The sequence below is a fragment of the Anoplophora glabripennis genome, unplaced genomic scaffold (genome assembly GCF_000390285.2).
Source record: "Anoplophora glabripennis isolate ALB-LARVAE unplaced genomic scaffold, Agla_2.0 scaffold250, whole genome shotgun sequence".
Taxonomy (NCBI): Eukaryota; Metazoa; Arthropoda; class Insecta; order Coleoptera; family Cerambycidae; genus Anoplophora; species Anoplophora glabripennis.
Window position 1 is genome coordinate 126,280 of NW_019416392.1, and position 18,893 is coordinate 145,172.

The following is an 18,893-nucleotide window of genomic DNA, read 5'->3' on the forward strand; positions in this document are numbered from 1 at the left end:
ATAAACCAGAAAAAAAAGACTACCAAAAAATACCATTCAACTAGTTGTTAACGTGTACCAAAATTCAAATTTCTAAGTTTAACCGTTTCCCCCCCAAAATTACTTTCTAAGCACATCCTTAAGATATTTGCACATTATTATGAAACACCCTGTATATTTTCGAGATATGGCTAAAACTATTTTTTTTCAACATCCTGTTTCTTAAAATTTTTATTTGAACTACTGCCATGAATTAATATATATGTAATTTATTGGTGGAATTTGGTCCATTCTATATGTTACAATACTTATTAAATATAGGTACATTCAAAATAAAAGCTGTTAAAATTACATGATTTTTATTTAATTATTCACTTATTTACACAATTTTTGGTTACTTGGTCACTATCTTTTTTAATATATTGAGCTGAAGCCCTTCAGGACTGATCGAAATGCATGTAACGGACATCATACATTCAAATTCTCAAGGAAAAAAGTTGGTCAAGTAGGCGAACAAAGAATCGTTTAACCCAAACGGGCTATCCGGCCGCCTGCGACCAAAGTGGCTCGCATGCTGTCACACCCGTCACGTGACCTATCAAAAGCCTGAAGCGGCCGCTTATTTTTCATTTCCCGCACAGCGGGAGTACGTGACGCGTGATAATAGATTAAAACGTCGTTTATTTCGCTGCACACAACAATCGACCATAAAAACGAAAGAGCGGCAGTACCGTTTAACTGATTAGCATATACGTCTAGATGGGAAAAATATTACTGACGTCAAAGAGTATGCTCATATCTTGCAGTTGGTCGGTCGCTTGAAGCAATGAAGACATGCAGGCACCGTATGCCTGAAGAAAAAGCAAGAATGATGAGTAAAAAACAAAAAAAAACGTATTTTACACTTTTTAATTAAACGTTCACAGGCAGGACCGGATTAAGGCATAGTGACGCTCTCGCATTTTTTTAAAAAAAGTTAATTCAAACAAATTAAATGATTTTTTTAATATTGTGAGGAACAACAACAATCTTTAAAATAGAGAAAAAAAATGCGAGAGCTAATAATGTAATACATATTTTTTAAAATTAAAAGAAACTTAGTAAAAAAAACTAATATTATTTAGGCAGAAAAACAATTATCACGGATTTAGTCATGTCCAAAGCTTTTGACACTGTCGTTTCAAAATGCCATTTTTTCAAAAAGTTTGATGATTATATATATATTTTCTGTTATTATACATGGTGTTTCTGAAAATGACCAACTTTTATTAAACTGATGGTCTAAATCCGTCTGTTTTGGAGAAAATAAATTAAGAAAATTAACCATAAATTTTAAGCCGACCCTGTGCATCTTGTGCACGTGCGTGTGGCGTGTACTACGGGAACAATTTGTATACCCCTATCATGTACAAAGGGTTCAGGCATTAAATAACAATGATTTACTTATTTACTTTTTGTTAATGTCATTTTGTCAACTACAATAATACTGTCTCCAGTGGTTTTACATTCAACACACTTGTTGAAACAATGAAAATAAACGCTGACAACGAAATAATGGACAATAAATTACACGGTCTGATAAGTTATACGCGTTCCGCACACTGATGTGATACGCCACTGCGTACCTCTAACCTGTCTACCGTACCTTACTTACACTTCCTTCAAATTTCGAATCTGCGGTAAATATCAGAACATCGTTCCCGTTACCCGCCGTGATAAAGTGACAAGGAGGTCTAAAGGTCGTCATAGACGATAGAGTTTACCCGCAGGTTGTACGCTTTCGCCTTTATTTGTTTGTTAATGTGACAGTTAATTTACTTGTGAATTTATTATTGGTGGATTATGTTTTAGACTCTTAGTTAAATCAAACCAGTTAGAAAATGTTTATAGATGAAAGATTCCAGGAACATTATTTGTTTGATAATGAATATACTATTTCATTAAATAAGGTGCGACAAATAAAAAAAAGTCAGATTTTGAAAATGCCGCTACATTTTCACTCAATATTGAGCATTTTGATAATTTTACTCATTTGTGATAATATTTTAACTAAAACTAAGTATTTTCACTCAAATATAGGTACCCGTAAATAAATTGTCCAGATAAACTCGTATTTGGTACATTTGTAGCTAAATCGGAGTAAATGTCCTCATTATTGAGTGACTCATACCCATTCTATGGTTGTTGTGCGTTGTCTTTGTCTATGCCCACCGTCCTCATTGTGTAGAAATAAATGTGGCAGCTTAGTATTTTATTAAAATTTAAAGAGAATATAAACCAAGTCTGAGTAAAAAAATACTCAATAATAGTTAAATTTCGAAAAAAAGTCAACACTTAATTGGTTTTATATATTCAGAATAGAGTCAAAAGCCACTCACTTGATAGTAGAAACTCGGATTTTAGTAAAATTCACTCCTGTTACAATAGTTTCACTCATAAAATTTTAGTTGTACTCTTACTAACAGAGTGAGTATTTTACTCAATCGGGTTGTGGACAGAAATTGATACATTATTGAGTAAAATTGAGTGAAGTTGAGTGAAATTATGATCTTATAAAACAATAATTTAATTGTAAGCCTACTGATATTGCACAATATTTATTATTAAACAGGCATTACAAAAGGCAATTTTTTAAATTTATGTACCAACTTCTCTTTATACATGTTATTATAATGAAAATTCACACCTCTATTTTGTAGCCAATCAAATGACGCTATTTTAAAAGTTAACAAGGCAACGAAAAAATATCCGGAAATCTTTTTCTCGGTGTGTACCCTAGATCAAATTACACTGAAATTTTGTCCATTTAAGATGTGATTTGTGACACAGCATGATTTTTACATTTTGATTTCAATGATTCAACTTCAAAATATCAGGTTTAATTATTACAAGCTTTTATTTAACTTGACTTGTTAGTATGGGTCAAATCTTGCAACTGAATTTTAAAACAGTTGTCCCCAACCGATCGAGCTGAAATTTTGCATATACATTTAGTTTCGATGACAATGCATGGTTAGCTAAGTGACGTCAGTTTAAATCCAATATGGTGGACTCCCAAAGATGGCGGACCAGTTATTTTTTATGCACCGCCATGGTATGGGTGTCAAATGAAAGGGAATGCAGAGAAGAATATGAAAATAAAATGACGTCACTAAAAACTTGTATTTAAAAAAAAATTTTATACAAGAACTTATTTTCAATTTTATTCACAATTTGGTGTAAAAATTTTCTTATCAAATAATTCTTAAAATCTTCCAGGAAATTTTCTCTTGGTACGAATATTTTTAGAAAATTATGCCTGGTCTTCCACTCGGGATAATTTTCAAGAATACTAATTATTTTTCATAGTAAAGTGGTGGTTTTCGCGGTTACTGATGATGCTTTGGATTACTTTGAAGATTATGTATCAGTAAATTTTAAAACTGACTGTTTTTTGACGAGATCTTTCACTGATTTTTAAGTTTTTGCTGAGTTTAAACGTGTTTTTTTTTACTTAAAATTGAGTTTCCTTGATTGAGAATTTATAATAAAGTTTATATGCCCGTTACTAATAAATATTTGTAGACCATATAAAATTCAGTTTCTAGCAGTCTAAAACGACAATTTTTTGCATAACCATGTTAGTGACAGAAAAAAGTTATATAAGAAATTATTTGGGGTGGTTACTTTAACTTGTTACAACCGAAAGGAAAAGTTGAGAAATGATCCAATAAATGCTTTTCCGATGTAGGGCAACTGTATTTACGTACCATTACGTACAAACTTTAAAACATGCGTCTACATGTATGGACACCTTAACCTAAAATTCGACGCGGCGGAGTTATACGGAACGTTTCACCCGCGACGAAGTTTAACGTGACGTGAAGTGAAACGTGTCGTCTATGCACCCTTTAACACAGGCCCACTAGATGCACCGCTACGTATGCAGTCGCTCTTTCGCAGAACCATAGAGATTGTTCGACTCTTCAGCGACTTGTTTTTATTACTTCTCAAGCCGACTGCGATTATTTCCGTCCCAGCTAAGAGGAACCGTTCGGAAAGTTTACCCGTTTGTTTATTTTTTAGCTACTTGGAGGGGTTTCGAGTATTCCGGTTGACAGATTGGTTTAGTTCGAGAAGTTTGGAGGAAGCTCGAGCATCAAAGAAAGTTGGGGGCGCACTGAGAGAGGAAAGAAAACCGTGTTTGCAGCTTCCGGTGCCGAGAGAAGTTCGACTGAGAGGGGTACTATTAAATTTAAATCTACAGGGCGCGTGAAAAATAAAATTTCAAAAGCTCCGTTGATTTTCTGTTTTCCTAGACTTTGTTAGTTAGTAGTAGTAGATTAGTTTTCCATAATTTCCAGTATAAAAAATTGGCTATTATAAGAGCTTTTGCAATAAAAGTTTTTATCATACGCCTTCTTCATGACTATGGGTAATAACATCGGCATTTTATTTATTTTATATCAATAGTGGTAGTAGCATTGTGTGAGAATGTCTCCTCAGTTGACGCTCTGCGCAAAATTTCATTTGATACCGCAATTTTATTTTAATTGATTTTTCTACGTAAGATTCTGCCCTCATTAATTGCGAAAGTTGAGTGATAAATTAATAGCCCACTATTGACTTTTTTCTAATTCTACTAAATTAATAGCCCACTATTGACTTTTTGCTGATTCTATTAAATTAATAGCCTACTCCTGACTTTTTGCAGATTATAATACATTAATAGCTCACCACTGAGTTTTTGCCGATTCTAATAAATTAATAGCCCAGTATTGACTTCTTGTTGATTCTAATACAAAAATAGCCCACTATTGACTTTTTGCTAATTAATACATTAACAGCCAACTATTGATTTTTTGCAGATTCTATTAAATCAATAGCCCACTCTTGACTTTTTGCTGATTCTAATAAATTAATAGCCTACTATTGACTTTTTGCTGATTCTAATGAATTTATAGCCCACTAGTGACTGATTGCTGATTCTAATAAATTAATGACCCACTTTTTGCTGATTCTAATAAATCAATAGCCCAATAATGACTTTTTGCTGATTCTAATGAATCAATAGCCCACTATTGACTTTTTGCCGATTCTAATTAATCAATAGCCTACTGACTTTTTGCTGATTCTAATAAATTAATAGCCTACTATTGACTTTTTGCTGATTCTAATGAATTTATAGCCCACTAGTGACTGATTGCTGATTCTAATAAATTAATGACCCACTTTTTGCTGATTCTAATAAATCAATAGCCCAATAATGACTTTTTGCTGATTCTAATGAATCAATAGCCCACTATTGACTTTTTGCCGATTCTAATTAATCAATAGCCTACTGACTTTTTGCTGATTCTAATAAATTAATAGCCTACTATTGACTTTTTGCTGATTCTAATGAATTTATAGCCCACTAGTGACTGATTGCTGATTCTAATAAATTAATGACCCACTTTTTGCTGATTCTAATAAATCAATAGCCCAATAATGACTTTTTGCTGATTCTAATAAATCAGTAGCCCAATAATGACTTTTTGCCGATTCTAAAGAATTAATAGCCCATTAGTAACTTTTTGCTGGCTCTAATAAATTAATCCCTCTTGCCCTTTTGCTGATTCTAATACATTAATAGCCTACTATTGACTTTTTGCTGATTCTAATGAATTTATAGCCCATTAGTAACTTTTTGCTGATTCTAGTAAATTAATGGCCCACTACCGACTTTTTGCTGATATTAATAAATAGCCCACTATTGACCTTTTGCTGATTATAATAAATAATAGTCCACCATTGACTTTTTGCTGATTCTAATGAATTAATAGTCCACTATTGACTTTTTGCTGATTCTAAGGAACTAATAGTTCACTAGTGACTTTTTGGTGATTATAATAAATTAGTAGCGCACTATCGACTTTTTGCCGATATTAATAAATTAATAGCCTTAATTAATTGATTTTTGCTGATTCTAATAAATTAATAGCCCACTACTGACTTTTTGTTGATTCTAATTTGCATTGTTAGCTTTCGTATTACCTTATCTAATTAAAGCATGGTTTATCAAAGTTTAGTAAGAGCAAGAAAAGTTTTAGAATCGAATTCTGTATAAAATGACGGCATCCAAATTGCCCAAAGGGCAAAAAATTTGTAGGAGTTAAGGGTGGATATCTACTAATTATTATCGTCTTGCGACACTGTAATAACCTTGAACTCACAGTCAATTTATACCCCTCAATGTACTTAAATTCTATATAAAACTTAGTATTAAGTTAAAACGTTGCAGAAATACTGAAACTTTGAAGACTTATAACTCAGCTTAGATATACAGTGTGGACCATTTTAGTGATGCATGTATCTTGGAAAGTATAAGAGATAGCAAAATAGTTAGATGGGGAAAGTATTAGACAGTTCTGTTGCTTTAATGGCGCTTGCAGACCGGTCCTAGCTCTTCATGTTTTTGGGTTATTTTGAAAAAAAAGTAAATACGGCGTTTTCGAAAATCGTTAGTAACTTTTTTTTTAGAGGAATTTTGAAAATTTGAAAACGCTTTTTCAGAGCAAGTTTTTTCTAGGAATTTCACTGTGTATTTAGATTTTCAGTGCGACGTTTCGGTTGAGAGAAACCATTATCAACTTTTTATTTTATGGGCTGCATATTGAATTTTAAGCCGAGTAAATGGAGCATTTTTTTTGTAATTTTTGTAATGTACGGAACACCATGTGTCTCTTTGATGTACAATTGATAAACTTCAAACTTCTCTTCTTATCTCGAAAAATAGTATGAAAAGAAAGGCCTCAGTTTTTACAGGCATGGTGTTTTATTTTACAATTTTTAATTTACTAAATTAACCAGAGAACTATGTACTTAGTAAGGTGTAGACAATCGCAGATATATGATACAGAAATGTGTTTCTGTCAGTTGCGGTGAGAACATCCCATTCGAAACAGCTTTTCCCGTATACCAATTACAAAAACGTCTATCTGTACACGCAAGAAAACCTCTCACATCGTACCCGTTTCTTCAACAATGCCGTTTCCGCGTTTCCATGCACACATCGCAGCCGCGTCTGCCTAGAATAGCGTGACATGCGCTTTTTAGTCCAGCAGATGTGCCAGTTTAGAAAATGTAACTAACGGTACTCCCACAACTATTTAATGCCGCAGTTTCTAACGAGAATAACAATATAACGAAACAGGCGAGCGCTGGCAACTGAAAGAAGTCGCGATAATCATCGCTGTTGCAGAGATAATTGGTGGTGATATACTGATGTAGATCTTTTGTTGGAAACGAAAGCGTAATGAGAATAGTTTTGAAAGTTACTTAATAAAAAGTATCTCGGGTTTTGTAGCAGGATCATTTTCGAGTTTACTAACAGCTGTTATTTTTGGACAGAGGACATTTTCAAGTATAAAATATTTTAGTAGTAAAGGAGACATGACCAATGATTTGATCTTTTGTCTCTATCTTCCTTATTTAGAAATATGCCCCTTCAACCTTATATTACCGTAGCTTACTATCGAAAAATACAGTATAGTCTTTCCGATCTCAATTGAAGAACTAAGAGGTTGGCAGTATGTACCAAGATCGGTCGCTGACGCAGCAACTTGGCATTGAAATATTTGGAAAACTTGTTCCCATTTTTATTTAGCTATACCCATATATACAGGGCCAGTAGAACTAAACATGGAGGTGGTAGAAATGTATACGCCCAGTTGAAGAATGCGCGCGTGGGCAAACGGCGTATATCACAGCTGTACTGGGCGACTGGGCTATAAATCTCAGTTGTTGACAAGTGATTGACAAATTTCCTAGCAGTGCAGTGCAGCAATGCGGAACTTGGTGTGATTCAGATAATTTTAATTTATTATAGACACCTTCTATTAATCGTCCGTATTAAAATTGTGAAAGGGAGAAATAAGAGGGATATTGTTTACTAATATTATTACCATATGGCATTTTGGAGACCTTTTGAAAAGGAACAAAATGAAATTTACCATCAATATAATAAAATTGCTTGAGGACATAAATAATTAAAATATGTTGTTGGCCAAATGAACATATAATTTTCTACGATATACAAATTATACAGGGTGGGCCCCCAGTAACGCCTCGGTCGCTAGTGACCAAACGGCAAATGTTACAGAAACCTGTTTAGGTGGCTATGTGTGGATTGATTACGGCAACATTTTAAAAATATTCTGAAATATACAGGATGTCCAGGAAAAACGTACCATATCAAAGTTATGTATTTTTAAATGGAACACCGTGTATTTTACTATCTAAACATTTGCAGGTGCGCCATCTAATTGCATCCTCATTTTCTCAATATATTTAAAGAGACGTCATCAAGAAGAACCCAAACCAATTCAATAAAGACCTCGATAAAGACACGTGGGTGGGTACATCTTACAAAAAAAATCGATAAAGAAACGAAACGGCACAAATATCTCCAATACCGTTAGAGATAGGTATAGGGAACCTATACACAGTTTGAAAGAGTTTTAAATTTCCCAACTCCCAAAGTAAAAATATACTGGGTGTTCCATTTAAAATAACCAAGTTATTGCTGTTTAAAGTTGAGAGAAGTATTCAGCAGTTTTTTGAACACCCTGTATAATACTAAGTGACGACAAATATAACAATTTATAACTTCAAGGATCTAAAATAGACCCTCCAAAGCTGCTTCCTTAAAATTATTTTTTTATTGCTAATATTAAATTTCTACGCTATGCCTGCATTTTCACTAAAATTGAAATATCTCACAAACTGTAAGTCCTAGGTATGCAGAACCTTTAATAAAGTTCACCTATTTTTTTACGGTGCTTTCAAAAATGCAGTAAAATACAGGGTGTTCCATTTAAAAATACATAACTTTGATATGGTACGCTTTTCCTGGACACCCTGTATATTTCAAAATATTTTTAAAATGTAGCCGTAATCAACCTACACATACCCACCTAAACAGGTTTCTGTAACATTTGCCGTTTGGTCCCTAGCGACCGAGGCGTTACTGGTGGCCCACCCTGTATAATTTTTTACCTTTAACTTTTTTAGGGGGCCTATGAAACTCATTAAATTTTTTTGCTAAGCGTTTTTATACATGTTCAACTGACTTTGGAAAGACTATAATGCTGTGTTTAAAAAAAATAAAACACAGGATGTATCATAATTAATAGCTCAAAAAATGCCCGGAATGTTGCGGATCGTATTGCAGGCGCATGATGGAAGCACGTAAAGTAGATAGGATCGCATTTAGGATAGTTAAAACAGGTAATATTAAAAAGTTTTCACACCAAATACGGTGTTTCTAATCTTTTTTTATTGAACCATTTTAGCAGCCAATCCGTGCTAGTCATACTAAATTAAAGAACAAGAAAATTAAATCGTGAACAGTTTAAATTTAAGCAGAATCCGATCATGTTCCGAACGCCTACAAAGGAAGACAAGGATGCCCCTGCTATTGCCAGTTAACTTTACACCTGATATGATATGACGAGATTGTAAACGGTAAAAACAAATTGCCAAATTAATTGATTTTTTTTTTGTCTTTTCGTCTTCAAGTTTTTGCGTGATTTTATGAAAATGCATGTATAGGAATTAAGAAAGACTTTATATTGATAGAGCCTTCTCCTTGTCAGGAGAAAACGATGTTGTTGCAAGAAGACGATATCGGATAGATTATCCCGACCTATAAGTGCCGAATAAGAAAATGTTTGTAAGATTGGTTCAACGTTTAAGAGATTACGGAAGCTTTGAACGCCAATACGCTAACGTTGAACAAACTGAGAGAGTGGGAAACTTAGAACCAGACATTTTTAAACGCTGTTGAAGAGTATCCTGGTACTAGTACTCGAAGATTAGTTACAAGATTTCAAGTATGCCATATGCTGTAAAAATCAGTAAAGTAAATAGATTATTTACTATTTTTTTTTTGTATTTCATTTATCATTATTTATTTATTCGAGTTTTCGGTTTACTTATTTAAAAAAAATTAATATTTGTTTATGTGGGGCGATAGGGCTCGTAAAATAATTACAAAAGTAGACTAATGTTACGGTTTTACTAAAAAAAAAAAAATAGTACTCTATCAGGAGTCCCAAACGATAAGCTTGTTTTTTCCGAATAACTTAATTTGCAGTTGAAAGTCCTTATTAATTAGATCGAAAAACAGCTTTATAACTCTGAGTTAATCTACTACAATCGCGGTTTAGAAATTCGCATTAAATATTAGATAAACCCACAGAGCGCTCTCCTAGCGTTTAATTTATTCGTTTTTCGGTTCCGCCACGACTTTTATGTACCTTGATACCCATTAAGTCTCGAAGCGGCGAAATCTTCGTTAATTATTAGGCTCGTTATCGTCTCGGGCGGATTTCACTTTCCGAGTTTCTCTTCCGCGAACATATTGCCTGCTAAGGCGACGCGGCCCCAAGTTCAAACAGCGGATGTTTGCGCGCCAGCAAAACCGCCCCCAATCGCCGCCTCCCCAGAGCATTTAATCAAACACCGCGAACGGGATCCTGCATCGGAACGATAGGGGTTGCGCCGCCGGATATACGGGGTTACCCAGGATTTAATTGGGTTTGCTAGGTGGTAGAATACTTCGATGGGCTAAAAAATTCAACGTCGTTATAGTCAGAGTGCGCACCTGTGGCGCACGCGAGTGTTTTGTTTTGGGGGTAGTTTGTTTACCCCTACGATACACCCTAGAGGTCATTCAAGGTCATTTTAAGGTCACTCATGAAGTATTTTGGATAGAAAAGTTAGAATCGGTATGAAAAATCTGAAAAATTTCGTCTAAATGTTTTTGAGGTCACTGAACGCCAATCCAAGATTATTTAAGTTCCATCACGTCAAGTTCAAGGTGATTTGAAGGTCAAATCGAGAAAAAGTTTAGTAAAAAAATCAGAAAAGATACAGTAAACTGATGTTGGATTGACTAAGTTCGAATTCGCTGTTATTTTCATCTACAAGGACTTACCTATTGTACCGAGGTCATTCAGAGGACGGTCAAGGTGAAAAAACGCTTACGGAGGTTTTGTGGTTTGATGATTTAAAATTTGGGGTCGGTTGTCTTGTGTGATAGTTTTAGGGACAAGGTCATTTGATGGTCAAATTGAAAATAAGTTTAGAAAATTTGAAAAAACCATAACACATAGAAATAGTTCATATGCCAACTTTCTTAATCAGAATAGTAGAACGAAAATAAACCATCAGAAAAAGAGACTATATCTCCATACAAATGTGTAGATGGTTATACGTAGACAGATGGAAACTCTTTGAAGACCTTTAATAACCTCCAGATCAATTCAGTGACCCCGAAAACACTTCAATACACTTTTAAATTTTTTTACACAACTTTTTCTGAATTTAGCCTTCAAATCACCTTGAACCTGACGTGATGGAGCTTAAATAACCTTGGATTCGCGTTCAGTGACCTCAAAAATATTCAGACGAATTTTTTCAGACTTTTCAGACTGATTTTAACTTTTCTATCCAAAATACTTCATGAATGATCTTGAAATTACCTTGAATGACCTCTAGGGTGTATTGTAGGGGTAAACCAACCTCGGATTCGGATTCAGTGACCTCGAAAACATAAGCATGATTTTTTTCAGACATTTTGGAGGTCATTTCGTAAATTGACCTTCAAATCACCTTGAACCTGATGCGATGGTGCTTAGCCGACCTCGGATTCGTGATCAGCCACCCAAAAAATCCCTAAATACCACAGTCACTTCTGACGATTGTCCCTAGATCAAATGTTGACCTGTGTAATTATTTTAAAACATAAATTAGTTTTATTTCATGTAAATAAATATTTTTGTAGAAACAATAGAATGTTCTCTTTAATGTTTGGTGGTTCGTCCACTTAGAATTTGGCGACTGTAAAATAACACGTACCACATACTAAATTGTTTTCGATTGTCTTTCTCTAACAGTTGTTTTAAAACCGGCAACGCTGATAGTGCACTGATACAACTTACCACATTAGTTCCTGCTTAAGCCGACCAGTGGCGGTGCAAATAAGAATTAAAAGCAGTTTAAAAAACTAATTATACTCGACTATTTATTTGATTTAAAAAAAATTAGATTTGTATACAGGGAAACACATACCATTACCCCTAAAATCTGACCGCTAATTAAACCTACACCTTGAATGTTCTCTAAAAAAAACATTCGTGGCATATAAGCGTTATTATGACGTCCCAAACCGATCGCGATTATCTCGTCCACCCGACCTGTCATGGGCGAAACGGGCGAGCCTCGAAAACGTAGCCGAGACACTGGGTAGAAGACCTGAGGGGAACTTAATTATCACATTATTATCAGGGTGCAGATTGTCGGCGTCGTAGCCATGGCGACAGATAGGAATTTAGACGAAATGCTTATCGGGGGAAATTATGATGTCATGATACGTCATAGAGGGCGCCAGCGCTAGCAATTTGTCGTAGCGCGGACCGTCATTTGCATTTTTAAAGGGGATGGACGCTTCGAGAGTTAAAAAAGAAAGTTGGGGAGGACCCTTATGAAGCACTTTGAGTATCTTAAACGTACAAGCACTTGTCGTCATATCAGAAGTGGGATTTCGTGATTCTTAAGAAAGATTTCAAGTGTCTTAAATGTGGTAGTACTCGGACCTTCATCATATCAGAAGTGAGATTTTGTAAAATAAGTATGATATTATGCTAAAGTACTTGATCACACTTTAATGTCAGATCTGCTTTATAAATTAACAAAAAACAAAAAAGTTATAATAAAGATGTATCCAGATATGCCTCATTTTCGATAACAGGGTGTTCAAAATTAATGTTCATTTTGAGTTGCAAAAAATAGTTGAGAAAAGCTCTGTACATAGTACTGTATTTGGTCCACAAAAACATGAAAAATAGTAATTTTTGCAAGTATAATCTTTATTCAATACCTATTCTCTTACCACAACAATACGAAGAAACATTTTTAGAGCCGCTGACTTCATCGATAGCTCGGTTCAGTTTTTATAAGCGACTCCATAATATGTTACCGTCAAGTCCATAAATTCATTGATGATTCATTCCAGTATATTTATTAGCACTTAATAAAACTCAACATACCACCTAGAAAAGACTGTTTTTACGAAAATAAAACACAATCAAAAGTAAAAATACAGGTTTCTATAACGAAGGCTAAAGTAGAACTGATATCATAACTTAATCTAGTAATTTTTCTGTCTGTTACAAAAAAAAAACAGAGCAAATAAGCAGACGACGCGCTATATACAGCCACAACTATTCACCTCTTTTCATGTAGGGAATGATACCAGTGGTTCTCAATAAATTTTAACAATTTTAATTTTTATTAATTTTAAGCACAGTTTTATAGCTACAACGATTTTAATTTTTCAAAATGCTTATTAATTCATTCTAATTAGCATTAAAAAATCCCCTCCAAGATTGTAAATGCCCTACGTTTACAGGTTATTACTAAAGTTATCAGGATTTCTTTCAATAAATAGTAAATAGTAACTAATTTTATCATTTAACCATTTAAATTATTAATTCTATTAACTATAATTTCATTGTTATTCGTTATAGAAGGTAATGTTTTAGATATACACCAAAACAAGTTCTAAACTTAGTTGAAAATTTATTTTTAACACGATCTCCGCTCGGTATCTCGAGTCGGATTTAATTACCGACAAGGTCTTTCTTCATCGTCTTTGACCCACTTTTTTTTATTTCCAAAACTTGACTAACAACTTCGCTTGACTTGCAAATACAGCTGAATATGGTCATGCAAAGAGTTGGAATACTAATTCTCGTTTAATTTTTTTCACATAGAAACTAGGAAAAATCTGCATGAAGCACATATTAATACAAATATTTTATAACCGCTTTAGCATAAATCTTTAATTCATGGGTTGTTACGAAATGAATCGATAAGTATGTTAATTGCAACGTAAAAAATCTATCAAAAAGATCGGGCGCTTTCACTCTTTTCTTATAATAAACGCAACGGAGAAGAAAGCGTGAAATTTTTATATTTTCGGAATTTATGGTTCAGTACTCGCTTTCGATGTGAGCTTAAAATAGAAACAGTCAAGCGTTTCTATTTGCACTTTGACAAAGTTTAGATTTAGTTCAAAATACGGGGCGGTAATTAATTGACAAGCTTTAAGGGGTGATTTTTTGAGTGATTTTAAAACAAAAAGGTTAGACAAACATGGGTCGGTAAAGCGATAGTTTTCGAGATAAGTTTTTTCTGAAATATTTCCGAGAACGTTTGATACAGAATGACGAAACTAATAATTTATTTAATTAATTTGGAAATAAATAAATGTACCAATGGCGGAGATACCGGGAGATATTTTCACCCCAGAAATTCAATGACACTGGAACAGAAAAGATTAACTAACATTTGCGTTACCAAACACTTCATTGAACCTAACATAATTTTAGGAAGTTCGTATGGTTTATTTTTTCAGATATTACTAATTACCGCAATTGCAAAACAAAAATGCAACATTTTGAGGCATTGATTTTTTCGGGCTTGTTATGATTACAGTCTGTTTGGAATTGAAAGAGAGTAATAAAACCCCGAGATTAGAACCGGCCATGGGCGTGGTAATATTTCGTTTCAGGTAATTATCGGGTAACACTAATGCTATCAAAAATGACAGGGATTGGAAAATCGACTATCTACAGACTTTTAAAGGAAACAAAAAATGAACAAGATACTGTAAATCCCCCAAAATCATCTACAGGGAGGTCAAAAGTCGTTATAGATGATTTCTTCAAAAATGTCATTCGCAGAAAAGTACACTCATTTTATTTTAAAAAAGAAATACCAACGCTAAACAAAATTTTAAGTGAACTTTCAGAGGACAACGATTTGCCAAAAATCAGTAGACGCAAATTATGGCTGTCTTACGAGAGTTGAATTTTTGCTGGGAAAAGCAGAACAGGAAGTCAGTTCTTATCGATAAAGATGAAATTATTTGTTGGCGAAGATCCTATTTAAGATCAATTAGAAAATTCCGTGACGAAGGGAGGAATATTTATTATCTAGACGAAACTTGGGTCAACGAGGGATATACTGTAACAAAAGTATGGCAAGATAAAAATGTAAAAAGTTTTCGACAAGCATTTTTGGATATGGACTTTCAACAGGGTTCAAGGCACCTTCAGGTAAAGGGCGAAGATTAATAGTGACACATATAGGTAGTGCCAGTGGTTTTGTAGATGGCGGTTTACTTTTATTTGAATCTAAAAATACAGGTTACTATCACGAAGACATGAACGCAGATGTTTTCGCAGAGTATTTTACACAGATGTTGGATCTTATTACTCCGGGGTCTGTAATTGTCATGGATAATGCCAGTTACCGTAGTTCAATAATTTCTAGTTAAAAAATTCAAAATTGTAAAATACAAAAAGTTAGACATATTTTTACATTGATAGGACAATATAACTAGCGCCCCCTAGACGTGACCCCAACACTGTTTGCATATTCGTATTTGCCACCTTAAAAAACCTAAAGCTACAAATTTTCAAAACAATCGGTCCATACATACATAAAATATAGCAAAAAATCAAAAATATTTTTTTCAACTTTAACACCCTGTAAAACGAAAAGGAGCACAATTGATTAAGGCATCTTTGGCTCAATCACTATATTTTGACGTTAACAATCTGCCATTAAGCTGTGTACCATTATTAAAGACTCACCCTATATATACTTTTTTAGCTTAAAATCATTCAATCATCCCTTGAAGTTTCTTTACGTACTTAATTAACACCATGGGGTAAATTATAGAAAAATGACTATTTCCTGGTAAATTCTGTTACTACCCGTATATTTGGTGCAATTCAGTATAGTTTAAACGTTGTGTTCCTATTTGAAAAGTTTCATCCACAACTAAATACGTATTTCCAAAAAAGTTTCAGTATCGCTTCCGGATTTATTGTATTTCCAAATCCAACTTTTCATGCATTTGAACTGTATGTGAGTTACGGATAATCCCACATGTCTAGATTACTATCATTAAAAGTTAGACTAGGCGAGGGAAGCTTCACGATAAGCTTTTAAACAATACTTGTTCGAATTTATAAAATGCTTCGACTCGGGTTTCAGCATAACATGGAAGGATCAGCAAAAAAATCACTGACAATCGCAGTCACTTTTCTAATTAGCCTAGCTGGCTTTTAAAGAATGGAAAATCCGAATATGAAAATAATCTCATTGGTATAGATATTAAAAAGTACTTTTGTTATCAGTTCCAACGATTAATTCATAGAATAACCTTGGAATTGTCATGTTTGACGACTTATAATGGTAAAACTAAATAATTTTCGTATTTTCCCACCTTGATATTGCAACTTCCGTTAAACTTTACAAGATTATGTTAGTCCGATAAGTAAATACGGTTTTGGTTTTCGGTGCCTGATACACCGCGCTCACCCGATCTGACACTCCTTGATTTATTAATTTAACGAAACTAAGTATGCACTAATATACGTAAAAAAATCTTTAATTTAGTGATTTCCATTATTCAATTGTTTTTTCTAATACTGTATTACAAAAATTCATAAAGAAAGGTAAAACTTTTGTATTAAAAACTTTTTTATAACTTCAATAATAAACTCACAATAAATTTTCAGATTATAGTGACTAACCCTGTACATTCAAAAATGTTTTAATGAAAATGGCGAGCACTTTGAACAGTTTTCTTTTTGTTTCCTTTTTTAAAATAGAAATGAAAATACCGAATCAAATATTAATAAATGCAGCGAAGTAGTAAATTCTGAAAATTTAATGTGAAATAACAAAATCGAAGCTGTGACAGATACGAAAACATTTCAAGAGCTGTTTTTTACTACACATTAAAAGCTTTATCGAAAAATGTAGGCTATTTTTACCTGGTACAGGGGCGTACTACTTAAAAAAATGACGTTGTAACGTCGATTCCGAAAGTGTAATAAATAATATAGGTAGGTATACAGGGTGAGTCAGTTTTTTGTAGTAGGATTTTAACAGTTGATAGAGAATCATTTTTCAATAAGAAAAGTTCCTATAAACGTAGGTCTTAGAACGCTTCGTTTGTGAGATATAGGGTGTTGAAAACAAACTTTTTTTTAAGAATTTTTCTTAATATATCTAAAAGACCAACATATATTGAACTGAAATTTGGTATTAATAACGCATTAGTTATGGTTATCCATTTCACACACCAGTGGTGGGAGTGCCTGCGGTGGGTTTTTAAAAAAAAATAATTTGTGCGCCCTTGGATTTTTCTGGAAAATAACATCATTTCTAATTTTTTTAATCAATTCTGAACAAAACAGCTCTCTTTCAATTTTTTATAAAATGAACGGTTTTTGGTTAAATTCATTTGGCATGAAACTGTTCCAACGATATTGGTAATACATTTGTAATAAGAAAAATATGATGTACCCTGAAAATCAACAAAAACAATTAAATGTCATAATGTTGACATAAGAACGCAAACATTGTGTAACTTGTGTGTCAATTAGTTCTTTTTTTAAGTTCTGTGTTTATCTTTCATGCCAAATTTCAGTTTAATATCTGTTGGTCTTTTAGAGATATTAAGAAAAATTCTTAAAAATGTTTGTTTTCTACACCCTATATCTCACAAACAAAACGTTTTAAGACCTATGTTTATAGGAACTTTTCTTATTAAATATGATTCTTTATCAACTGTTATTATTCATTCAATCGTTTTTGTTAATTTTCAGTGCGCATCATATTTTTTTTATTAATTCACAAATGTATTAGGTACCAATATCGTTGGAACAGTTTCATGATTGATGAAATGAATTTAACCAAAAACCGTCAATTTTATAAAAAATTGAAAGAGATCTGTTTTGTTCAGAATTGATAAAAAAATTTAGATATAATGTTATTTCCAGAAAAATTCACGGGCGTACGAATTATTTTTTTAAAGGAGGCAGTAACCCACCTCAGGCACGTCACTGGTGGGTGAAATGAATAACAGATATCTTTGTTTTATTCACCATATCTAATGTGCTATTAATACCAAATTTCAGTTCAATATATGTTGATCTTTTAGAGATATTAAGAAAAATTCTTAAAAAAAGTTTGTTTTCAACACCCTATATCTCACAAACGAAGCGTTCTAAGACCTACATTTATAGGAACTTTTCTTATTAAAAAATGATTCTCTATCAACTGTTAAAGTCCTACTATAAAAAACTGACTCGCTCTGTATGTATATTGTAAGTTTAACATCCTGTATCTCGCATTTTTGAATCGAGTTCAAAAGTTAATACTTTACTTTACTTTACTTTATTATTTTATATAAAAAAATAATAATATTGCAGAATATGAACAATCGTCACTGTGTGGAAGAAGTTGTAGCGTATTATTACAAATTTTAAAAATCACGATTTTTTTTCCTTACCTATCATAAGCAGCGACACAGTCAGATGGTCCCTTCCGGCAGGTCGCATGGCTCCCAAAGCGGTCCCGACGAGCACGCAGCACACAGCCACCAGGGCTATGAGCGCTATGAACCACCTCAGAGACCCGGGCTTCCAGGAAAGCAGCCCGCAGCAACCCTTGGGGGGGTCTTCGGCGAATCTCCCCCTGCAACAGTAAAGAAATCATCGTTAGTTATTCAGAAGGCGTTAAGGGCGGAATTAGGCAACTGGGAACGATTACGCGTGGAGAAAACCGACTGCGTATTTCTTGGGAAACACCGGCAATTTTTATTTGGGCGGTGAATTAATAGGATATAATCCATTCGCGGTGGGTTGGGTTGGTAGCGGTTATAATACATTCGTGATGGTTTTGGTCAAATAATAATGTTTCTCTTACTAAGAAAATAAATCTTAAACGGTTTGCTTTGAAGTATTGGTAATTATGTTTTAAATATACTTTGAAAAAGAGAGTATTTTTTATGATATCGTATTCCA

At 33.6% G+C, this 18,893-nt stretch overlaps 1 protein-coding gene across 1 annotated transcript in view; it reads right to left on the reverse strand.

Moving 5' to 3' along the window:
* LOC108906510 (verprolin) overlaps positions 1-18,893 on the reverse strand; it is a 221,583-nt gene that overhangs the window by 7,022 nt on the left and 195,668 nt on the right. The window contains exon 2 of the mRNA XM_018709789.1: positions 18,380-18,564. Coding sequence (XP_018565305.1) covers positions 18,380-18,564 — 185 coding nt within the window. The remainder of the gene's footprint in view (positions 1-18,379; positions 18,565-18,893) is intronic.